Source organism: Nymphalis io, chromosome 2 (assembly GCF_905147045.1).
Source record: "Nymphalis io chromosome 2, ilAglIoxx1.1, whole genome shotgun sequence".
Classification (NCBI taxonomy): domain Eukaryota; kingdom Metazoa; phylum Arthropoda; class Insecta; order Lepidoptera; family Nymphalidae; genus Nymphalis; species Nymphalis io.
Genome location: NC_065889.1, coordinates 7,291,241 through 7,317,361, shown reverse-complemented (window position 1 = coordinate 7,317,361; position 26,121 = coordinate 7,291,241). Strand labels below are relative to the sequence as shown.

At 31.6% G+C, this 26,121-nt stretch overlaps 4 protein-coding genes across 8 annotated transcripts; 2 read left to right on the top strand and 2 right to left on the bottom strand.

Moving 5' to 3' along the window:
- Positions 1-219: 219 nt before the first annotated feature.
- On the top strand, positions 220-6,236 carry LOC126774821 (cilium assembly protein DZIP1L). Its single transcript, XM_050496447.1, has 8 exons — positions 220-448; positions 2,114-2,181; positions 2,521-2,688; positions 2,782-3,768; positions 3,896-4,290; positions 4,418-4,568; positions 4,753-5,693; positions 5,778-6,236. Exons 1-8 carry the CDS (start codon positions 334-336, stop codon positions 6,133-6,135), a joined length of 3,183 nt encoding a protein of 1,060 aa, XP_050352404.1. The 5' UTR covers positions 220-333; the 3' UTR covers positions 6,136-6,236.
- Positions 6,237-6,658: 422 nt separating this feature from the next.
- On the bottom strand, positions 6,659-8,774 carry LOC126779972 (60S ribosomal protein L8). Its single transcript, XM_050504204.1, has 6 exons — positions 8,697-8,774; positions 8,384-8,543; positions 8,143-8,299; positions 7,752-7,955; positions 7,006-7,164; positions 6,659-6,809 (listed from the first exon to the last, which is right to left on the bottom strand). The coding sequence occupies exons 2-6, from the start codon at positions 8,519-8,521 to the stop codon at positions 6,694-6,696; spliced, it is 774 nt and encodes a 257-aa protein (XP_050360161.1). The 5' UTR covers positions 8,522-8,543; positions 8,697-8,774; the 3' UTR covers positions 6,659-6,693.
- A 919-nt stretch (positions 8,775-9,693) lies between these two features.
- LOC126779879 (cryptochrome-1-like) lies at positions 9,694-23,686 on the top strand. 4 transcript variants are annotated; one of them, XM_050504034.1, is made up of 12 exons: positions 9,696-10,117; positions 10,937-11,198; positions 11,546-11,692; positions 12,486-12,750; positions 13,771-14,022; positions 15,248-15,432; positions 17,229-17,400; positions 19,101-19,326; positions 20,070-20,210; positions 20,622-20,773; positions 22,492-22,694; positions 22,938-23,686. In XM_050504034.1, the coding sequence occupies exons 4-12, from the start codon at positions 12,509-12,511 to the stop codon at positions 23,651-23,653; spliced, it is 2,289 nt and encodes a 762-aa protein (XP_050359991.1). In that variant the 5' UTR covers positions 9,696-10,117; positions 10,937-11,198; positions 11,546-11,692; positions 12,486-12,508; the 3' UTR covers positions 23,654-23,686. The 4 variants fall into 4 exon arrangements, with proteins under 4 accessions (XP_050359972.1, XP_050359991.1, XP_050360000.1 ...); XM_050504043.1 differs by lacking the exon at positions 10,937-11,198; XM_050504015.1 differs by lacking the exons at positions 10,937-11,198; positions 11,546-11,692 and having other exon boundaries at positions 9,694-10,117; positions 12,472-12,750.
- On the bottom strand, positions 23,674-25,926 carry LOC126780015 (U7 snRNA-associated Sm-like protein LSm10). Of its 2 annotated transcripts, none has more exons than XM_050504264.1 (4): positions 25,736-25,926; positions 25,028-25,196; positions 24,000-24,117; positions 23,674-23,917 (listed from the first exon to the last, which is right to left on the bottom strand). In XM_050504264.1, exons 2-4 carry the CDS (start codon positions 25,168-25,170, stop codon positions 23,774-23,776), a joined length of 405 nt encoding a protein of 134 aa, XP_050360221.1. In that variant the 5' UTR covers positions 25,171-25,196; positions 25,736-25,926; the 3' UTR covers positions 23,674-23,773. The 2 variants fall into 2 exon arrangements, with proteins under 2 accessions (XP_050360221.1, XP_050360229.1); XM_050504272.1 differs by having other exon boundaries at positions 25,740-25,926.
- Between the last annotated feature and the right edge of the window lie 195 nt (positions 25,927-26,121).

Here is a 26,121-nt window from a genome sequence, read left to right as displayed (position 1 = left end):
TATCAACGACGAAAAGTCGTAAGACTCATTAAAAAGAAAAAAAAATAAAGAAATTATATATCATATATGTACATACACACAACATAATATAGACAAACAGCAACCCAATTTTATGCAATAAGTAAAAAAATAACAAAAATCCTTGCAACAACATTTCAAAATATTGCTTCTAGATAATCGTCGCTAAGCAACTAATAGACAAACATTGACATTAACTGTTTTATCAATGTTTCGCCTTTTATGCTTTGATAACAAACAATTTATTTTGATTAAAAATCATAGAAAAATGAAAGTGTTAAGTGACATTAACTAAATTAAACATAAAGCTCAAATATGACTTATAAAACATCATACGAATATCATCACAATTTTCCAAACTTGGCGGAAGAATGTGGTTTTACATTTAATACACACCAGCCACGCGTCAACATAGAATGGAACAAAATAAGTAAGTTTATAACCTTATAATAAATTAATTTTATATATATTCTAAAAAAATCAAGCAATCGCCTACTATTTTCAGCCAAATAAAATATACCTATTTGAAAAAACATTTTAAAGACAAGATTCAAAAAATTTAATGAATCCCATTCGAATCAGCATGCATACCTTTTTGTATGCAATTTGGTTGAAACCAGTCATCCAGAAACATCCCTAAACTTTGATTCATTCATATTAATATATGACATTAAATAATAACTTGTAATAAAATATAAATTCGGTCTAGAATTAAAAAAAATCGTTTATCATTATTTTAAAACATATTAATTGTTGTATGAAATTAATAATTATTATCAATCTCAAACAACGTACTTTTAAGAATTAATATCGGTTACAAAGTAACATTTTTACTTAAAAGTAAACTTGGACTTGAAAATCCAGCTATCTCACACAATTTATGCGTTTCTTGATCGGTTGATGGTCGATTGATGATCGATTTATTACAGATACTCTTTAAGGTATTCTATATGGCACAGATCATATAATACTATACTAGTACTAGGATGAGTCATAGATTTTAAGTGTATTTGTAGACTCTAGGGAAATCCCGATCACGCTATGCCTAAGTAATAGTCAAACAATAATATACTTTAGCTTGTCACGTGTCATCGCTGATCTAAACATATAATAAAATTATAACAGGCTGATGTCTGTACATTATAGATATTGAAAAAAACTAATATTTAAGTCTTTATTAAAGCAACAGAAGCCAAAATAACAGCTTTTAGATTTTTTGTGTCTGTCTATACTTTTGTACCACATCACGCAAAAACAACTACACAGAATGCGGTTTTCACAGATGTATAGTGGTCTAAGTTAAAATATAGGCTCCATTTTTCCGGAGGAAAGTATCTTATTCCGATTATTTTAAATTAATATTACCCGGAGCTCACATTATATAATGAACTTAATGCTAAATTAACAGATTTTAATAAAACTAACGCCGCACTTACATGAACAGATAAGTAAGCCGTTGTGTTTAGTTATTACTCAAAAAAAACCTTGTTGGCGTTGTCATATTTTAAAGTGGTCTCAATCGATCTCAATCGATAACAACTATTCTCATGCAATAATAACAAAATAAAAATTAGCTTTATTTCATCGAAAACAGAAATAAAAAAAAATTTAGCCATACAATCGCATAGAAGAAAATAGAATAGAACGACCCGCAAAGTTAAACAGAAATTACAAATAAGTACAGGGCGTTCCTACTGCTGGGTAGCTTTTCCTATAGCAAAATATAATTATTTATTTATGTCTAAGTCTGTGAATTTAAAGTAATAAGCATGAAATGACATTTTGCTTAGAAAAACATTACAGTACAGTATGTTTGTTGCCCTATCTAGATGCGGGTGCGGCAAAAGCCAATAAATGCTCATATCCCACAAAAATAAACTAAAAATGTTGTATATACTGAAATATTAGAAGTCTGCTCTTAGTAATTTCTTTAAGTTATACGCAGGTGAAACCGCGGGCTCAGCTAGTGTAATATAAAAATATATTCACATATAAAAAGGCAGTGTTGTGTTGTATGACCGCAATTTTTTGCAGTTTAACCTTCCAAACGTTTGACTGATATAAAATTGTCTTAATAACATTTTCTTCTTTACAGAATTGATCGATATTGATTCAATAATAAGAGATAGAAAATTTGGTCTACTTGAACAACACATTAATGATGTAAGTTATTTCAGCAACAGCCCGTAGGTAACTGTCCACCTGCCTGGCAAAAGTTTCCCTTATTATAAAGAAGACTTCGAGCGTATTCCACGCTGTAACAATGGTGGTATCTGTACCCTTAAATTCAATCAAAATCAACATACAAAATTTCCCTTGAGACGGTTTATTTCACAGAAAGCGGAGCCCGGATACCAACTCACGATCTTGCTGTTTAGCAGATAAAACCAAGCAAAGATACAAAGCTATTTTTGCAAATTTTATACACACTTATAATAGATATCTAAACTGTTTTTTGAAATGATAATATTATGATATACAACTAATTATTAATGTCTTCAGATACTGGGATGTGTATTGGAATCTGAATTCGATGTTCGAATACTAGACGAAGGTGTACTAAAAATATTTCGTTTATCACAATTAACAGTCGAATACCAACAATTTTGTAGAAACTATCTCGATCGTAGTATTTATGTAATGCGAGAAGAGGTTACAAGTTTACTTAAGGTAAGTTAATATAAATAAATTACTTAATAAATAATAATGTAGTCTAAATATATATTTGTTTCAACGTTGATCAAAACTGTTTATTTTTTTCAGGAAATTGAAACAACTAGAAGAAGTTTGAAAGAAAAAGAGGAAGAAATAAGAAAATTAAAAAGAAAAAGTAAACATTCTTTACGCACGCCGTTTCATTACAGCAATGAAAATATAGCTACAATGCTTTTGAAAAAATTAAATAATACTAAAGGAGACATATTTAGTTCCACTTCACACGCTGATTTACAATACAATAAATGTAGTTATTGTGAAAAAATATTTTTAAATCAATTCTACTTAAAAAGCCATATATCAAGACGACATGCAGACATTCTAAATATTCAGCAAAAAGAAGTTCCTGAAAAGATTACAGCTAATGATAATACAAATTCTAAGTTAAATGAAGAAATAGAGGAACTTAAAGCAAAATTAAAGCAAATGGAAATTTTAATTATAAATACACGTAGTTCAAATGGTCAAGATAACGTTACAGAAAATGAAAATATAATCCAAAATGTTAAGCCTAATAACAATGAAAAATTAATAAAAGAAATGAAGGACGCTGAAGTCTCAACAGATGGGAATATGCAAAACAAGATTGACACTTGGAAAAAAGAAGAATACGAAAAATATAATCAAGAAATAGTACTTTTGCGCAAACAAATTATTGATATAATTAGCAATAAAGAAAAGCAGGAACAATCTTCGTTTCAAAATGATTTAAAAATTATGGAAGAACTACAGGCAACAATCAAGCAGCAGAGTTCGGAAATAATATCATTAAAAGAGGAACTTCTCAAGGGAGGTGAAAATGAAAAAGAGAAAAGAAAAGAGATCGAGAATCAAATGGCCTATTGGGTGAAACAAGCAGAAAAGCAATCAAATGAGTATAAAGTATTATTGCAAAAACTTAATGATGTAACGAATGAGGCGCACGAATATCGTGCTCGAGCTGATGCAGAAAAAGAAAAATCTTCAAAGTTACAAGAGATATTAGAACAACATTTAAGCAGAGCCCCGAGAAAAGAATTAAATCACATGAATAAAGTAAGACCCCTCTAATCTAAGAAACAGAAGAAATGTCGAATAAGCAAAACCAAAATAGAACAATTCGTTTAGCTAATATCTAGAAATTACTACTGTTTGCTTTACTTATTCGCCTTTGTTATTTCAGATAAACGACATAAATAAAGAAATAAGCGAGACAAATCGTGTGGATACATTGAGAACTACGCAAAAGACACCTACAGCAGACTTAATTACACTTTCTAAGCTTCAACAAAAAGCACAGGAGCTTCTGAATATGAATGAGACAAGTACTTGTGAAAGCTCAAGTACATGTGACGAAAAAATTAAAACAAAAAATGTAATTAAAAATTCTTCGATTGACGATAAGCCTGAAAAGCAATGTATGAAAAATATAAATTCAAAAAAAAGTTCATTTTCCTATGAAATTGATACAGTCAGAAAATCTAGAAATAAATCCGAAAAGAAACCTAAAAATAAAATAAATTCTATCAAACACACAGTTTCAAAAAAGGAAAATGGTTATGTTCACATTCCTAGCAGGTATTTAAGTCTCCGACTGATTATTATTACTAATTATTAACAATTGTTTTTCGTTAAAATAACTGCTCAAAATATCACACTTATTCATTAACACAAAACTAATTAAATTTATTTCAATATTTTACAGCCCAATGAAAATAGTAAGAGCAAAAGTGACAGAAGAAGTTAACCAACGATTGATATCCCTTGGAGTGGACCCGTTGAGAAATCGACTTCCCCAAAATACTTTTCGAAAACAACGCGTGCTCTTACAAAAAGAACAGGAGACTAAAACAAAGGTCTAAAATATATTTTTATTTTGTGTATATTTATAGGTACATTACTCGATTTTGAACAGCGACCATTTCTTCGATATTTAACTTTCGGTGAATCCATCTCGTAATCTCGATAGATACAAATAGCGATTATCGTATAACAATAAATATTAAAGTCAATAGAAATAGTTAATTCATTTTATTTCAGAGGTTTCCAGTAAGAGAAAAAATATTACATTCAATAATGGCTCATTTAGATGAATCTACTGCCAATAAAAACGTTTCCCCACGAAATGACTATATTTCACCGAACAAGTCGCCTAAAACATTCAGTCTCTCATCAGTTTTTACTAATGTTAAGACAAAAGCTTTATCATTTGTGAAATCTAGTGAAGCTATTAATAACACTAATAAATCTTATAATGACATAGCAAAGAAAGCAATAGCATTACTAAAGACACCTCCAGAATCTTCCAATACCAGTCCAATAATCCAACGACACAGTGTAATTTCTCCTAAGAAAACTGGAAGAAAAGTTTCAAAACCAAAAAGGAATATTAAATATCAATCCTCTAAATCACTAACACAAAATAAAAATTCTGAAGCTTTTGATATGAACGGTGTAAGTGACGACACTAACTCTCAGTCACTTGAACAAGAGCGCACTCATAAACAAAAAGCAAGGGTCGTTAATAACGTAGTGAAATCTCCAATACGACGTCCAACCGACGAACCTGACAATCAAAACTCCTCGAATCAGAGATTTCTTAGAAATCGTGACGATAAATCTTACCCAAAAAATGATGATTTATATCAAACCGAAACTGAGGATATCATAATCAACAAAAAGACAATTTTGGAAAAAAACTATGATAGTAGTGATGCAATAGAGTCTATAATTGACTCATCACCAAGAAAATTTTATTCCGAAGAAAACATTAATAATTTCAAACAAACAAAAGGGGTTTTAAAAAATGCGTCTTCTACATCTTCTTTAAATAAAAAAAAAGTTATTTTTGATATGGACGCAATACAAATGAAATCTCTGAGTGCATCCCCATCACAAAGTATTACAGAAAAAACCGATAATAACGAACAAATCGAATCTGGAATTGTGAATTTGGACACTGAAGAATGGGATATTTCTAGGTATGTATATAATAATACAATACAAACTAAATCGATATTCAAATAATACACTTTAAATGTTTTTATAACTGCTTTTTTCAACAGCATTGAAAATGAACATCCAACATCAACAATCAAAGTTCAAGTCACTTCACATACAAGCCCCAAAATTGCCGAACTGAAAAAATCAATAGAATCACAACTTACTCGTCGTAACCCAACTCTTTCAACTGCTTTAGTTGGTGGAGTGGATGTTTTAACAGCACCCATACAAAAAGCGACAAATTTTGGTGGCAGTAATACTAGTCTCGGCAGTTCTATCCTTGATGACACAGACAGCACACCAGTGCAAAATAAAACTTTTGTTAAATCAATTCATGTTGAAAAAGATGATAGTGAAATAGAAATTTCAGATTTAATTAATGATGCAGTAGATAATAAGACTTACGTAAAATCCTATTAGGTATAAGATTTCATAACAATTATAATAAAAATAAGAATATTCATTTATTTACTATAAAATAAATCATTCCTACAAAACACATTGATATTTAAAGACCACAAAACAAAGGTTGACATTAAGAATTCTTGTGTTTACACTTGGTAACACTTCATAGGAATACATTGTACTGTAACATGTACTCATAAGACCAATGTTATTTTTTATTTGAAATCGCGATATTAAGCAATTTGAGAATATATTTTCTAATGAAACGATTCGGATGAAATGATATTTTTAATTTGTGTTATATGTACATACTAAAATTTTATCAACTTTTATTTCTCACGTATAATTTACTACTTCCTTAGTCTGATAATAAAACTGGCTAGACTATTCATATTCTTAGTAGACTTACCAACATGAAAAAAGCAAACACTTGACAATATATAAGAACATCGTAAAAACTATTACATTCATTATATTCTAGTTCCATATTTAAGAAAACCAATGAAGTAGGCATTTAGAATATAAAAGATAAGACCAGTAGTTTTGTAACTTTTATTTTCTGTAAAATGACATTTACGTCTCCTTCTTTGCCTCTGTCTTTCCACCACGAATTCTTCCGGTTCTGCGAGCGGCAATAAGACCGACCTTGCGACCAGCTGATGTGCCTCTCTTGACAGTAGATGCCTTACCTAAAAATTTAATTTATATTTAAGTTGTAAAGTTTTGGGACTCTGGTTTATGATCACAAGGCTCAAAGGTTAACATAATTTTTTTTTTAATACTTACTATTAATAAATACATTGTAAACATTGCTCAAAGTACATGAATTTTGTAACATTTATTTTTCTATTAGCATATATTTTATTTCAATCAAAATAAACTTACCAATGTGTTGATGGTTACCACCTCCGTGAGGATGCTCGACAGGGTTCATGGACACACCTCGTACATATGGCCAGCAGTTACGCTTAACCTTGTATTTATGGTAGGCACGTCCAGCCTTCAAGATAGGTTTGTCAATACGTCCACCACCGGCAACAATACCTTAAATTTAAAATAAATTAGAAACATTGTCTAAATTGTTAGTTCATATTTATGCAAAATAAATAATCAGAAAGAGCCTCTGTGTAATCATAGTATATTCAGAGTAGGTAAGTGAAAGTCATCATTGTAAATATATGTATTTTCTTAACCCTTTAACCGCCCGACTTCATATCTGTTGGCGTGCCCCCAGCGCCCGGCACAGTGAATCGAAACACACAATACAATTTTCTAAAAATAATGTTAGTAATTCTTCTAACTTTGGATATTATTTTTAAGAATTCTAATTAAGAGGCTAAAGTGTATTAAACTGTAAACGATTACTTAGTTAACTATTTACCTAATGTAAACATATTTTTGATAGAATACAGCGTAATTAAATAAAAAAGCTGATAAAACGATCAGTGTTATTTTGGTCGTAAATATACGACTCAGGCGAAATGGGCTCGAAAATATTTGTCGGATTAATTCGACCTAGGCGGTTAAAGGGTTAATCCTGCATTGTGCACTGTAGTAATGCATAATGTTTTATTTTAAATTTTAAGATAAGACTTTTGTACTTGTGATTTTGAATTTTCTCTTTAACTTACCAACCATTCCTCTATTGCTAGATGGCAGAACTTTCTTGGCTCCAGAGGGAAGCTTTACTCTAGTACGCTTGGCATCAGGATTGTGTCCAATGACGGTAGCAAAATTTCCAGAGGCACGAGCTAGCCGCCCTCTATCACCCATCTTCTCTTCGAGGTTGCATACAATTGTACCCTCAGGCATAGCACCCACTGGCATTACATTTCCTATAAAATACAAATAAACTTACTATTAATTATGCATTGAATGTTAAAATTTACTCTTTAAATCTGGAGGTCAGATTGCATGGAAACAAGGTTGTCGCCAGTGATATAAAATAAATTTTGATATTAGTGTTTATTTGAGGTTAACAATGGGGTACTTTATAATAAAAAGTAAACAAATGAACCATACCGACTTCAAGAGTAGCCTTCTTTCCACAGTAAACAAATTGGCCAGTGTAAAGACCCTCTGGAGCAATGAAAAGTTCCTTGCGGGTCTTAAATTTGTAGGGGTCGCGGAAATGCACAACAGCTAATGGAGCGCCACGCCCGGGGTCATGAATGATGTCCTAGTTATAAATAAATATAAATTAATTAAAATAGACTTAATTAATAATTGGAAATATAATTAATATTGTAATACTAGATTGTACCTTTACGACGCCTTTGATGTAACCATGACGTTCTGCATAATCTAAGGATCTGAGTTTGGGGGCTCCTTTCCTTTTCTTAGTGTGTGATACGAAGACCGAACCGGCACCTTTACGCTGAGCCCGAATAACACGACCCATTGTCACGTCTCGTCAACCCCCACTGAAAATATTTATTTTATTAATATTTTCTCGAAATAATATCATCATCTTTCGAGTGCGTATGTATTACACTTTATTTCGATGAGATTCAATGAAAAAAAGCAAAACACTCAAAGATAACTTTGGATAAATATTAAGAACAACTTAAACGTACATTTTCAATGAGGGAAACTTCAGAAAGAATTTGACATTAAACTTATAACTATGGTATTGCCATTTGCCAAGATGTGAAAAAGGCCGAATACACACATTACACATTTTAGCGTTTGACAAACGTCTCCTAAGAGCACTAATTACCGGTTTCATATTTGTGAATACAATTGTATACAAGTTTTCTTTAGTCGTTTCTAATTTTATCTTAACAAATACATAAATTGACAATTTTTATTTTATGAAAACGTTGAGCTGTCTTTAGATATTTACCAATCGAGTTACCATTTACAAAATAAGAACGTCTGACAATGCAACTCACTAGTTGTCGTAGGTACCCAGGGCAGGGCAAAATGTATGCTTGTTTTTAAATAAAATACCATAGTATCATATTGCTTTTGTAAATGGTACAAAGATATTTTGCCTATAACGTATTTAAACCTAATACAATTGGTTTCAAATATATTACAGGCAAAATATCTTAGATCTCAAGTCAAAGTGGCAAAGCATTAATGTTGTTAGTAATGGTTTAAGAAATAGGAATAAAATAATGGCTACCATTTCAATGCTGACAGAATTTAAAACGTAAACATTTAACATACGTAAAGTATTTGTTGTTACGGCGATGCTACACCTTGATGCATATATTTTAAAATATTCTTGTAATTGTTAATGCCTTCTTACTTAATAAATGATTATTACAGCAAATATCTTGTACATTTAAAGCTTCCCAATTTTTTTTCATAATTTACATTTTTTACATACATATATCACACACATTTTGTCGCAAGTATGGCCTTGCTGTAAGAGTTATTGTACCAAGGAGTAAAGTCTAAACTCTAAAGAAAAAATTGTTTATTGAAATTACTTCAAACTTCAAAGATATGTCATGTTGCTTATATACCAAAGTTATTATGTACTGTCTTGTATATACTACGTAATAGTATTAATGTATATACGTTTATAATTGTACATAAAAGTCACGTTGCAAGCGGCGTGGCTGATTTCTTATTCTGACATTCTACCAGTAATCTGTACACTGCGTTCCGAGTTTGGCTATTCTCTGTTTGTATTGTATCAACGCAGTTTTAATTTAGTGATGTTCTAGAAAGTCCATTCCAACTACAATTAATTATTACTTAGGAAATAATAAGTTTATATATACAAATTAAGTTGCAAGTGTTAAAACGATAAAAAAAACGTTATTCAGTGCTAAAAATTTTGCAAAAGAGACTAGCAAAATATAAAAATCAATGTTTTGTAGCGATGTGATATGAGTCAACATTAACATTTTCTTCTACTATTGATTTTATACTAAAAAAATATATTACATTTAAAATGAGACATTTACAATTTTGAACAAGTGCTTACTATGTTTTTCCCTGGAGATCTTGTTTTAAGAACTCCTGCGGAGCGGATTGCAAGGTAAGAATATTATCGATAAATAAAAATTTAATTTAAACTACTAGATTCTATTTTCAAGATCAAGTAATGGTAATCACCAATTACTAATGATATAGATTTTTTATTCTAAATTGATTGAAATAATTATGTTTGACATTTACTAAGAGTATTTTAAACATATTGTTTTAATTATTATAAGTAATTAAAATTTTTTTAAACAAATGCTTTGTTAAAAATATTGCAGTATATTCTTAATAGGAAATTGTCAATAATAATTCTAATTGAGAAAAACCATAGTTTCGTTTTATTATATAGACAAACAATCATATTCAATGAACATATTTAGACAAAGTAAATATTTTTTTTCCATATATATTTCTTTCTCCGTAGAAATATATATAGCAGTCCAGAAACTCAGTAGTGTTATTTTTCATAATTCATATACAAGTAGTTATAATATCCAATTAAATTTATATATTCTCCAAATATGACACTAAGGACTTATTAATTATTTTCAGGTATTCCTTACTTGATATAATTAAAAAAGGCGATGAGAGAACAGTATTTAAGCTGTTGTATTATATATATTAGGTGTTAATATCTAATTTGTAAAGCTAGGGAATAATTTATTACATCATGGTCAAAATTATATAAATATCATTAGCGAATAAAATATAAGACAAGAAACAAAAGTACCTACTTTTTCAGATTCTGTGGCATAGAAAATTAAATGCGTCATACAGTTTCCAAGTATTATATTGAATTGTAATTTTTGATATTTATAATTTTATAACTGGCATACTTAAGGCAGGTTCAACTTTTGCTGTTTGTCATATACAGAGAGCAAACTGGTGCATGCCTTATAAATAGCGCACAGAGAATAAAATTTGCAAGTAAATCATGCATGTCAATTTGCTTCACTTCATGCCTGTAACTTGCAAGAAAGCATAATTAAGCCATGATTACTAAAGCAAATCATTACAAACAGGATGTAAATACAAGTAGACATGCACAATCGGTGGTAGCATGCCTGGCTTTGCTTTCATAAATGTTTTTTTTTGGCGTTCGGCTTAAAACCCCACCTGATAGCGCATTGTATTAGGTAAGTGAACAGAACTTGCATTCCAACTCGCTATTATGTGTATGTTAAATGGCAGGTAAGTTAATTGCAATGAGACAGGAGACAGGCATGGCAATAGCTAACAATTTTGTTTTGATAATCATTGCTGTATACTCTTGCCATGAAGCAATGCTACTTACTATACCCTGTGTATATTCAATATAATGATGTCGATTATGGTGCATACAATCCCAACAACTAATTTGTCAAAAATTAAGTACTTTAATGCCATATGAGAAAGTTTTGACAAATTGTTAAATAAAATCAGCTTCATTATAAAAAATTGGTTAGTTGAAAATTAAGTTTATAAAGCAAATATTTTTTTACAGGTCACATGGAATGCCTATTTTTCATATATGTTCAGTATTTATATTATGAAAAGTGAAAATTGGTGTGATACAAAACATTTTCAATCTTACGTTTTTCACTCACTTCGTCAGTTTTAAATAATTATGGTAACAAAAATTACACACTAGGTAATGTTTTTATTTTTTGTCATAAAAAGGTATAATACATTTTAATTCATACGTTTTAGCCGCATTTACACATTCGCGCGAGTGACGAGGCGAACGACGAGTCGAGACACGAAAATGTAAACGGAGCATTCGTCATTCACCTCGTGCTTCGCCTCGCCGCTTGTGACGCTCGCGTCTAAAAGCGGTTTCTTCAACACGAGTCAATAGAGTGGCGAGGCGATCTTATCGTTATACATTCGCTTTTTCTTTCATTTTTTTAATGTTAGAATTTATATTTATTAAAGAATTTTATATTTAATAAGAAAGAATTTGTACAATTTATGATTTATTTATTATTTTATTGATATTATAATATTAATAATTATTATGTATATTTTTTGCATTGCAGCGACATATATGTATAAATCGCTGCAATGCAGAAAGCCGCTAGAATGACGATGTCGTCCGTTTGGTCAAGTTGAAGTAGAAATAAATACAAGCGAATGTGTAAACGGTCACTCGAGTCAGACTAAAGCCAATACGAGCACGCATGTGTAAAGGCGGTATCATACTACCTATATACTGATAAGTATCTATGAGCCCATATTAAAAAGTCAAGTCAGAAATACTCTTATATTGCATCATTTAACTTAAAGTGGAGGTTTTGTTTTTAATTGATATTGAAATTGCGTTATTTTTCAGCTTAAAAACATCAAGATGTATCATATATAGATCATCGACGCAAGGCCGACTTGAAGTTTTTTTATATTATTATTAATTATTTGTCTTTTTAAATAAAGACATGTGATTTTAGACAGTGATGTCGGTGACGTAGTTATGTCGGCCGCCGCGGAGACGCCGCCGGCGTCGAGCACGCGGACTCCTGTCGCGGCGCAAGTGAGCACGCCATCGGGGCGTCAACCAGTGAAGAACACCGTGCACTGGTTCAGGAAGGGGCTCCGACTTCACGATAACCCGGCTTTACGGGAGGGCCTCACCGGCGCAGCAACGTTTCGATGCATTTTCATTATCGATCCATGGTTCGCAAGTTCGTCGAATGTTGGCATCAACAAATGGAGGTATGTAACATTAATATATTTATTAATAAAAGGTTTTTATTGTTAATTGACGCAATATCTATTGTAGGTAATTAATTTGTCTTATTCGTTTTATATCAATAATTAGTTTTTGTGAAGTATACGTAAGAGTTAAGTTACGAATAGCTTACGAATAGTTTCTATAAAATTTTCTTCCTTTAATCAGTTGGAAATCATTACGAAAACAAATCTATCTATGTAACAAGTATTGTAACAGTGTAATCTGGTTACTTGGGCCCTGTATATGTGAGAAACGTCGATTACTGATAATTTCAGGTACCGACACTGTTGAGTTGAAATAACTGAGAATAATCACGCCTTTCTAACCGACATTTCAATTATAGTATTAATTCGATATTAACACTATAATTCTTTGTAGCTTAATAGCCTCTTAAAGTAAGGCAAAAAACATAATTTTAAATATTGGCCAGGACAGGTTGCGACACCTTTGAATACTTATTTCTCTAATTCGTACTCCAATTTCTTTTTTTTTTTCATTTATTCTGCTCTTCTTCGAAATAGAAGAAGAGACCAGAGTAAGGAATGTAATAGAGAGAGCCTGTAAGGTGACTGATAAAATGGATTAGAGACTTATAAATATTTTGAAATGTCAAATATTGTAAATCCTGGCGTATTTATTCAAATTTATAGGCGTTGATTTTTGAAGCACGTAATACATGTAATGTTAAAATTATAATAATTATTATATATATTATATATATATATATAATTAGTAAATAAGGCAACCGTCATTTTAAACCTAACTAATTTAGGAAACAGGCTATATGAAAAGCATCTTTAAGTGATAAGATCTTTTGTGATCCCAGTTATCCAGGTTACACTGTAAATTGAAGCTTACACATGCATCAACTGTAACACTTCAATGAACGATAACTGTGCAGAGCGTTAATGACGTTTGTTTCATCTGATTAAGTCGGTATTTAATGTTGGCAGAATTGTGTAACGACCATAATATTCTTAACTAGAGTGATGTCATTGTAGATTTCTTCTACAATGCCTAGAAGATTTAGACAACAATTTGAAAAAGTTGAATTCACGGCTTTTTGTCGTGAGAGGCCAGCCGGCGGATGCGTTACCAAAACTGTTTCGGGAATGGGAAACAACCGCACTCACATTCGAGGAGGATCCGGAGCCGTACGGTCGCGTTCGAGACCACAACATAACGACCAAATGTCGCGAAGTTGGCATAAAAGTCACTTCCAGGGTCTCGCACACACTGTACAAGCTGGACAAGTACGTAATAGATTTAAAACAAATACATAAATATAGAGTGGAGACCGCGAATCGGCAAGCGCAGCGTAGGGCGCCCTCCAGCCAGGTGGACCGACGACCTTAAGAAGATGGCGGGCACCAACTGGATGCGGAAGGCGGAGGACAGGGAGCTTTGGCGCACCTTGGGAGAGGCCTATGTTCAGCAGTGGACAACGATTGGCTGTTGATTGATTGATTGACATAAATATATTTTTTAATTAATATTTAATCGTATCGCATACGAGCAATGTAAATGTCAGGGATAAAAAACAAAATATATAGTACAGTAACAGCCTGTTAATGTCCCACTGCTGGGCTAAGGCTAAGGCCTCTACCTTTTTGAGTGAAAGTACCAATGCGGATTGGTAGAATACACATGTGACATAATTTCAATGAAATTAGACACATGCAGGTTTACTCACGATGTTTTCCATCGCCGTCAAGCACGAAATGATAATCACAAATTAAGCACATTAAAATTCAGTGGTGCTTGCCCGGGTTTGAACCCACGATCATCGGTTAAGATTAACGAGTTCTGAAATTGTAAAGACTACCAAAGTGGGAAGCGCACTAATAATCTCCTATAGTCTTCAAAATATATAACTAATGTAATAAATGCAAAAGTTACTTTGATTGAGTGTCTGTTACGCTTTTACATCTTAATCATCCTGAAATTTTGCTTACACGTTGTCAGGTGTACATTAAGGACATAGGGAGGTACCCTAACATCCTTCTCCCAAAAAAAGAGCGAAGCCGCGCTCGAAAACTAGTGTTTTAAATAAAATAAGTCATTTTTAAGACTAAAACAAACAACGAAATACGATTAGACCGACAATCGTAGTCATTAAATTTTAGTTTACTTTTATTTATATTTGCATATGCTTATTAATAACGCAATTGAAATGTGCAATGTAAGAAATATTAACGAGTCCTTACATCGCCAATGGGTCACCAACAGTGGAACTATGATATTATGTCCCTTTTGCCATATTTTATACTAGCTACGTCTCGGCTTCGCATTTACATAGAACGTTTATATTGAAGAACAAACATACACGAAAAAAATAGTGTTTTTTTCTTTAGTTTCACTGTTTCATCACAATCGGATGCATGTTTTAGGAACGTATACAAACATTATTTTTTATTTATATAGATGGTTGAAATTGAAATTTAAAAATACACGTATATTATATTCTCATTTATACAGCATTATAGAACGCAATGGAGGCAAAGCACCATTAACGTACCACCAGTTCCAAGCACTGATCGCGAGCATGCCTCCACCGCCGCCGGCTGAGCCCGCCATAACGGCGGACATGCTCAACGGTGCCATCACCCCACTCGGGGCCGATCATGAAGATCGCTTCGGTGTACCCACCCTCGAAGAGCTTGGTCAGTATATTATACGCCGACTTTAATACTATATCATAATCACAATAATAACTCACTTCATTACTCACCCGATATACTATTTTGACGCGTGTATACTTGAAATGTCATATTATAGTCAATGTCGCATATCACTTTCTGACATTTCACGACCGATTTTTGCGTTGAATTTTAAGTTTGACGCCTAATGGCGAGTGGTATTTATTTATTTGATAATCTGAAAGCTTATATACATAACACACTACATTCCTCGTGACAAAAACGAAAATAGGATTACACAAGTAGTATAAATATATATAGTATTACAATTATAAAATGCTAATTAAAATTTAAAGTATTATTTAATATAGTAGCACTAGGTAAGTATGGTCGGTATTAATTTTATTTCGGTGAGGTCAGTACAAAAAACGTCGAGTTCCGGAGATCAATTCAACTAAACGAATTGTCATTTTATCGCAATCGAATCGAAACGTAATCGTTGCCGTATAATCGTTTTCCTATTCCACTAACATAACGATCTAGTTGAGGTTTCTTCGAAGTTGGATCGAAATAGAATCGCGAACGTATCGTAACCGTTATAAATTAGTAGAATTGGTCCCCTGATTTCAACGATTTTAAATTGTTTCACCGTGAAGTGGGTCTTCTACGCTTTCTGTGTCCAGAAATATATAATTTGATGTTTTAATTTGTACATGTATTTAGGTTTTTTTTTCCAAATGTAATATCTTTTGTACCGAACCCACATAAGTTAGAGAAGAGTGAATCAGAGATATTTTTTTGCATAAAGTCATACTTGGGCACTTGTTGCACTTATTGCCATTACTAAAATACACCGTTAATATATTTATTATTATTATTAAAGTTTGTCATTAACGTAATACCCCGTTTTTGAAGTTCCTTCGTTTCTGCATACGTCACAATATTTTATCTTAATATAAATTGTAAACACTTTCAAATGGCCTGTATTACGTCTTAAGTGTCAGGGTGTACATACATTATAATTCAAGTCCAAATCAGACGCTGAAAGATTAAATGTTCTTATGAAGAACATGAATAATAAATGCGTTGTCTTTCATGTTAATAATTTTTATTGTTAATTTACCTAAAAAAAACTAGTTTGACGCAAAATGAAACGTCTAATAAAGTTATGGAGCTAATAAACGACATATATATTCGTCAAGTTAACCGTAGTTTAAACGAAGATTAATGTATAGCACAGACGATTATAAAAATCTTCGGTTAACATTTAGAAACCGGACATTAAAAGTAACTTTGTAACAAGTTTCTTGCATAAACTTGGGTTTTATGTTTTTTTTTTCAACTTATTATTTTATTATTTTTCGTGGAAATTAAAAAGTGTTTTGATCAGATTACAAAAGCTCGGGCTTTTTTTTTTTGGAAACAAAAAAAGAAACTTTAAAAACAAAATTTTGTTTTGTAATAAAATATATAATACGTCACGTGGACGTACGCATGCCGTTGATTGCTAGAGTAGCTTGTATAAAGGTTTATTTCGCAATATTGTGACCTATTTGTTAAAAACCATTCCAATGACAGACACGCTTCATAGCTAGTTACTGAAAGTTATTGATTTTAATGCGTTAAGTTCACTTTTTATTATATCATTTTACTTTTAATATTTTTTTATATAAGAAAGTGCGATGATTTGTTTCGTAAATTTAATTCGATAACATAATAATATATATAATTATATATTATAATTCGAAGTCTGTTAAAAACACGTGTTTTTTTCTTTTATAACAAAAGAAAAGTATAAATAATAAAATATTTACTTTTAGGCTTTGACACTGACGGACTCAAACCTCCACTTTGGATCGGTGGTGAGAACGAGGCCTTATTGAGGCTGGAAAGGCACTTAGAGAGAAAAGCGTGGGTGGCTTCATTTGGACGACCGAAGATGACGCCGCAGTCTCTGCTCGCTAGTCAGACAGGATTATCGCCTTACTTGAGGTTAAATACATTTTAATCAAGTTTATACTGATTGTTTAATAAAAGTAGTAAAGTAACAGCCTGTGAATATCCCAATGCTGGGCTAAGGCCTCTTCTCCTTTTTTGAGAAGGTTTGGAGCTTATTCCACCACGCTGCTCCAATTGATTTATGGTGTATTGTTTGCAACTATAGCGTGCATAATATTTTTATGATAGCAACATTGATATGGATTAATTTGTACAAGATCTGTTAATTATATGTTCACTTAACTGCCAGTCAATTGCTATCATTTTTAACCCACTAAGTGAAAAAGTCAAACCAATACATTGAGAGCTGTCAATACAGCTAAAATAGTCCATTCGTATTGAAGAAGAAAAAAAATGTAAACAAATCTTTATCTCGTAATGACTAGTGACAACATTTCAAAATTTAAAAGTGCTGAAATAACATAAAAATATTTTAATGCGTAAATTGGGAGAAAATTATTAAATAAAAAAAAAAATTGGTGACGTCACATTACCGGTTACGTGAGGTAGTGTTTTTTAACGGTTGCATGCGAAAGCGATCCCGCGGCTCTCCTCGCTAAGACGGAAAGGGTACCGCTGGTTTTTTTAGTGGGTATTCCGATGTTCGGGGCGCACTTGGCGCCTTGGACACCGACGAGCCCCATCATATACCCCCCACTGTTCCCGTGGGGGAAAGGCGTAACGCGCTTTAACAGCGTTAAAAAAAATTAGTGGTCTTTGCGTCACGGTAAACAATGTCACTAATGTATTTTTGATTACAACAAAAGTACGACTTTTATTTTTAAAGTATCAACTCTGCATATATAAAGATTAAAAATCAAGATAGATCCATGTGATGAGTACACGCCATTGAGAATTTAAAATATTGTTTCGTACCAGCCGCACGTTTCGTACAAGGTCAACGTACTGAAAGTTTTAAACGAGTTTTAAACGTAAACAACTCAAAGTTTAAAATGGCGCCTAATTGGCAAAGCAAATGAGTAAATGACTCTATTTTTTTACATTAGGTATAACATCATGATACCGTATGTGTGACGTCATTTGGCGTTTAGGGCTGTTTAGAATGAAGCGATATATAAATGTATATATATTACGGATTTTATTTGAATTTCGTCACTTTTATCCGCAATAGTTAATTAACAATGTCATGTTGGTAAAATAAAAATCATAAGTATGTATTTACAAAAAAAGTATTATATGTTGTATACCAGTTGTCTCGTTTCCATAGTACAAGCTCTGCTTAGTTTGGGATCAGATGGCCGTGTGTGAATAATGTACTACGATAAAAAAATTTTGATTCAGTAACAGTAAACAGTAACAGCCTGTTAATGTCCCACTGCTGGGCTAAGGTCTCCTCTCCCTTTTGAGGAGAAGGTTTGGGAGCTTATTCCACCACGCTGCTCCAATGCGGGTTGGTAGAATACACATGTGGCATAATTTCAATGAAGTTAGACATGCAGGTTTCCTCACGATGTTTTCCTTCACCGTCATGCACGAGATGAATTATAATCATTAATAATGTTGATTCAATCAATGTCAATTTTCAATTAAACCTTTTTTTCTTACTTCAATTGGAATAGACGGAATTTGAAGCACGGATTTCGTGATAAACAGAATTACCATAATTTATAATTAGATTTTATCATAAGGCATGTTGTCCAGATTTTTTAAGACATGTTTTTTCGCCGTTGCAGATTTGGGTGCTTATCCACAAGGCTATTTTATTATCAACTGACCGAGCTGTATACAAGGGTAAAGCGAGTTCTACCGCCGTTGTCATTACACGGCCAAATACTGTGGAGGGAATTTTTTTATTGCGCTGCGACTAAGAACCCCAACTTTGATCGAATGGAAGGGAACCCGATATGTGTACAGATCCCTTGGCAGAAAAATCAAGACGCTCTCTTGAAGTGGGCAAATGTAAGTTAATAATTCACCTAATATTACTTGACCATAACTTAATACGACTAGCTGTTGCCCGCGGCTTCGCTCGCGCGCTTTGGGACTTATTGATTGTCATAAAAAGGCACGCTTTAAGATGGAACTATATTCTTTGAAATTAGAATGAATATTCTGAAGGATGGTATATTGGAATGAAAACTACCTCTTCTCGAGCACATCCTAAAATAACTTTGTGAGAATTGTGGGTCATGTTGAGGTAAAGCTTCGAGACTGCCGATTAAGTGATACACCTAACCTTGCACCTTGAGAGTACATAAATCCATCTTCTATAATTTGTTTTGGCTCCAAAAGAAGTCATTTGGAAACATTTATTATACTGTTTCCTGAAATGTGTTCAGAATGCTGACCCATGATCAAACTATCAAGCCCAGGTATAAGCCAGGAGAAATAAGCCCGTACAGGACAAACCAGGCACGTCTTATTTACATTTAATTTAGTTTCACTATGATAGTGAAATTCGCCCTCCCTAGGGTATATTGATATGAAGACATTATGTATTTTGCATTTCGTAATTTTGTGGTGCTTCCATCATAAAATATATCAATTACCAAAATTTAATGTTTCTAACCCCTGTGGTTTGGATTTGGATTTGGTTTGGTGGCTCTGCGTTGATGAATTAGTCAGGACAAGTTATGTATAGATAAATATTTTTTTATAAGAATAACAAATAGCAGTTTAAACCAAAATTGATTTTTTTTAAGGGCAAAACTGGTTATCCATGGATAGATGCAATAATGATTCAGTTACGAGAAGAAGGTTGGATCCATCATTTATCGCGACACGCAGCTGCGTGTTTCCTCACGAGAGGCGACCTCTGGATCTCATGGGAGGAAGGCATGAAGGTACCGCTTTAAGTTTTGTATGCAAGTTTTATGCAAACTTCCAAAACCAACCAAGTTTCAATAATAAAAATAGGTGTATAATATTACGTTTATTAAATGTTATTATGTTAAATAAAACTATCGACTTGCATATTAGTTTATTCATTATAAAGATAAAATTATGTTACTTTTTGTACTCATATGACCCAAATTCAAAAAGGGTTTTTAAAATTACACTGAAGATACTACTAAGTAAGGCAAGGTGTTTATTGTTTTATAGACATTTTACATCTCACAAGCCACTATTTTCAACAATATCTTGAGTGTGTAACCAGCCCTGTGCTGTATTGTTACTAAAAATCATTGACAGAAAAACCAAAAAACTTATCGGCACGGACAATCTAGCTACAACACTGATGAGTATTTTTATAGGTATTTGACGAGCTGCTCCTGGACGCCGATTGGTCGGTTAATGCGGGCATGTGGATGTGGCTGTCGTGCTCATCTTTCTTCCAGCAATTTTTCCACTGCTATTGCCCCGTCCGCTTTGGTCGAAAAATTGATCCAAATGGTGACTTCATTAGGTATGTATTTTATATTAGCAATGTGCAAAAATAAATGTCGTAAGTATTATTTGTATTTATGTATATATGTATTAGTTATTTTCATACATCACGAAAAAATTCAGGTCAAGACTACCACTTTAGTCTATTATACCATTTAAGAATACAAAAAAAATTATGCCATTGGCTAGTAATTAAATAAATAAAGAAACGTAAACGTAAACATACGACAAAAACTAACGGATCTTAAATCGTTTTATACAAAAATGAAATAAATTTTACATAAACCTATAATAAATAATCATTTATCTATATATATTTATAAATAACTCATACACTATTTTTTAATAGTTATTCGTAATGTTAATTTAATTGGATCGGACAGTATAAGCACAATTTCCATAAAGCACTACCATAACTAACATTTTTTATCACATTGATTTCATTAACACAGTCAATGTTACATGTCATATTATTTTTAAGGAGCAGCTTTTGTGTATGTTTATAATTATTCTTGAAATGTAGGAGAAGCAAAGCTATTTTTTTTTTTTGTAGAATAATATGCTTTTTCAAATTCATTTGTTACATAATAGCCTTACTGGCCTAACATTTTATATCACACATTCACTTTTTCATTACTTTTTATTTCGTTTTAATAAATTTAGTTCTATTTAGTGCTTTTTTTAATTTAAGCATTTGCAATTTCAGAGAACAGGTGAAAAAGGAGTTTTCGAAAATAAATAATGACATCTGACATCTTCCAAAATTTGGTAGGATTTCGAATGATCTTCTACAAAGATTTTATTTATATTCGTTGCTTCGATTAAAGTTTGTGTAAAGTTTTTCCCAGTTAAGAAATTATTGTTAAACAGTTGGAGGATAAATATATTTCAACAAAAACATAAATTCATAATGACCTACATTTATTAAAGTCTGTCCCGTGTGATAACTGTTATTTTCCAAAGGTTTGTTTTGTGTACAGTGTATTTATTTTTCTTAATTTCACATGTGTATAGTATGCTTATCGTAAATAAAACATTATTAAAACACGTGCAGCTTCACATATACACCGCATGACAATTTAGAAATAGATCTAAGTAACAGCCGGCTAATGTCTAACTGTTGGACGAACTTTTCTCCTCTTAAGGAAGTTTGTTTATTAGCTTTTCACGACACGTTGCTTAGGAGGTGTGGAAGCGAAAATCATCTGATATTAAAGTATTGATGTTTTTCTTCAAGTGATTTATCTTCTTTACTTTCTCGGCTCTCACTGTCAATGAATTTCAAACACTTAAAATAGAGCCGAAATATGTGCCACCTATCCATTTGAAGGAGGAGCTTTTAGCGCTCATTCTACCATGCTTCCCCAATGCGGGTTGATTGATACACGTATCAGAATTTCACCCGATGCATGCAGGATTCTTCACGATGTTTTCCTTTACCTTCTACACAAATTAAGCAAGTGTAAACACATAAATGCTTGACCACATATTCGGTTAAATCCACGTGTTTTATTCTACGACCGCGCGGATAATACCTTTAATTAAAGATACATCAAATCATTGGTAAATTCTTACAAGTAAACAATGTAACAATAATGACTTATGTGAGTTTCTGACATTCAATGTCAGAGGCAAAGCCGTCGCTCTGTTATTCAGCCAAAACACGAACCTGAACAGCTAAGAACAAGATAGCTCATGTATTAAAACTAACATAGATTTTTTTCTTTGGTTTGGTAGGAAGTATATTCCAGCGTTGAGGAATTTACCAACTCGTTTCATTCACGAGCCCTGGATGGCACCGGAGACGGTACAACAAGATGCGAATTGTATCATTGGACGAGACTACCCACAACCGATAGTCGACCACGCTAAGGCCTCGCAGGTTAACATCGAGCGCATCAAGCAAGTTTATGCCCAACTCGCGAAGTACAAGCCACCAGGTATAGTGTACCTCATTTTTTACACAGCTGCTAAAAAGGAGTGTAATGTTTTTTATGTGTTTTTTATTCCACCATAATTTTTAAATGCCATAAAAAGAAGAAGGCAAAAGCAAATGGTGATGTTTTTTAATTTTTGAAGGTGAAAAAATATATTTAATCAATAAATTTGTGGAGACATAGATACAAATTCGTTATAAGTTAAATAAAATTAAATATTAAATAATAATAATTAATTCATTACAGGTTCATCAATTCCACAAGTTTTGCAAAGACCAAATGTAACTCAATCATCTCCGAGTCCAACATCAATAATTGCAAATATAAATCAATCAAGTTATTTATGTAGTCAGACATCTGACTCAGCCTCACAGTCGTCTCCGGCTACACAAATCAAAGATGACGGGTTTCTCCGACCAGCTAATATCCGAAGCATTGCGACAAATAAGGCTACACCCTTTAAGCAGGTTGTTATAATACAACAGGAACGAAATAAGCGGGAGCGAACTGTAGTCGAAGATATGAATGGATCAAACAATGGTGATACAAACAAATCTATTAAAATGAATGATAACACCAATACTACACAAAATTTAGAAAAATCAGGAAACTACGATATCAGGAATTTACTTCTAAATAATTGTATACGGAAGTTTTCTAGTGATCAATTGGCGTTTTTAAATCAACGAACCAACAAAACCGAGAATTTTACCCAAGATATTAAAATAGATGAATACAGCACAAGCAAACCGAAATTATTTTTCACAGAAAATGGAGTGATGCCTTGTCATGACAGCAAACAGAAAATTACATCTAATAACTTCAGTAATAATAATCACAGTAAGGATAGTGATACCAAAGTACAATCTGAAGATTCTAGTAATGAACATAATATGAACATAAAAGATAGGCCAACTCCATCTGATTCTCAGGATAATATATCAGATAATGAAAAGAAATAAATTGATTAAATAAAATATAATTACAAACTTTTTTTTTATTTAATTAAATATTGTTGTTCATAAATGTAATGTTATTACAAAGAAAAGTTTTAAAATAATTAAAAAAAAGTAAATAGAAAGTTAATTCTCTAATGATGCCACAATTTTCATATGCTGTTGTAATGCCTTTTTAGCTTTTCTTGATTTTACAGGTTTATCTTCCTTATTCGGATCTTTTCCATTTCCTTTTTTAAATTCGTTTAGTATGTTTCCTAATATGGACACCTAAATATGAAAACATTGTCATCAAGTAGTTAATTAAAAATATTGTAAATATTTTTTTTATACTTGCAATTATATTACTTACTGTCTCTGGTATATGTACATATCTAATATTTCGAGCTTGTACAAATAAATTATCAAAATAATATTCATTTTCTTGGCAATCACAAAACACTGCTTTACTCATTGAGAGGTTCATGTAACTGTAATAATAATAGTGTGCATTTTAATCATATTTAATATGACTTATAACTTGTATTTTTCTGCTTTAATGGCAAAATTAATCAATATCTGTAATCTCAATACTGCATTTTAAATATATATATATATATATAATGTAGTAATTGTGGCCCTTCCATAAATAAATATTAGATGTAGGTTTAATTAATATCTCTTTTATGTGCTACGACTTTGTGACGTGTTGAAAGTTTGTTGAAAGTGTATTGAAAGTATAATCTAAGTTTGCATTTAAAGTTTTTGAAAATTTTGGCCTTACTTATAAATGTTGTTTAGAGGTGCTTATTGAAAAAAACAATTCTTTCAAATAATTTCTCTCTTTCTGTAATAATTGGTTAAGATTCCAACCAATTGATTACTAATTCCTCCTAAACATCATTTATAGTTAGTTTGTAGTGATATTATAGTTCAGTCATAAAAATTGTAAATAATATTTCCAATATATTATTAAGATCATAATTAGATATACAAGCAATAATAATTCACTATAAATTTGTTTTGTTGTTTGTTTTTTTTTTTTGTCAAGAAGAAGCACTTATTTGGCACTTAGTACAAATTCAAACTTATTTTCGTAAATAATATGAAATAAATAATCTAATTATAATAACTATATTGTCATCGTAATACATGTGTGTAGAATAATTCTAATTTTTTTTCATTAGTTAAAGATTCTCTCTAAGAGGAAATATCAATGAAATTATTTGCACAATACACTTTAATGAATTCACAATGATTAATTTTGGAATAATTAAAAAATATGCAATGTTATAAGTTTTTGCCAAATTAATATCAATATAAGAAATGCAAGTAACTGTTACTACCTTTAATGAAAATAAAGAATTAAATGTATATGCTTATTTTATTTCATTAACTTACCCATCCACTGATGTAAGTTGACCACAAATATAAGAATCATTTCGAAGATCAACCGTTATATTTTTATCTTGTAGTGATTTAACTAGACATAACAATGTATTATGATAAAAAAACTTTTCTCGTGATGTTCCAATAAACATCATTTTTTAAACTCGGATAAAATTAAAAACTGAAACAAATATTTAAACATTTATATAATTTATGTTAACAAAGAACTTTACAAACCAACTAAATTATAGTGATAAATAATATCCATTAACTATTTTTATGTAATCAATATTAGGTTTTTTGCTGAAATTAACTTTGCTTTACTATCACTAATCTTTCATCGGGTTTTGATTTCAATTCTAGTTCTGCTCTAACAATACACCATTTTTCATCGATTTTTTCGGCCCAAAAATAATAATATCCTCTTTCTTTTTGTCCAGATACAGGAACACGAAGTTTAGCTGATGATGCATCGGAGTAATTATTTTCACTGTCACTTAATTTAAAACGCTTATCCTTAATAGGTTCACCGAGATAATGTACTGCTCCTGGATGGCTTCGCAATTTTTTTAAAGCATCTTTGTAGTAACTGTCGTTTCTTACATTATCTACAATTTTATTTTGTAAATAAAATCCAGTCGTTGCGACAATAAGTCCTCCCCATCCAGCTATTTGAACTAATCTTCTAGTAGGTATATACATAATAAACACAAATTACACTTACTTTTAACTCCCAATAATTGTAAACGGGCACTTAAATCTCACTTATATATTTACTATTTATCGTATTATAATAAATTAATGCATATATTTATTTATCGGTGAGCAGTGGTTACACTGAGAGGTTGTTACAAGTTACAACTTACAACAATATTATAACATTAACAGATTTTGACATAAATGATAGGTACATATTAAAAGACATGCTACACAGATAAACACTCTTTTTAATCAAAAGCAAAATATGGGCTGTGGTGAAGTGAAGAGCACCTTAATCGGTTCATAATACACGAAAGTCCGATCGGCACGATAAAAAGTATTATTATCCATTATCAATTAATACAAAATACAAAGTAGGGGATGCTTATTAATTCATATTTTTTATT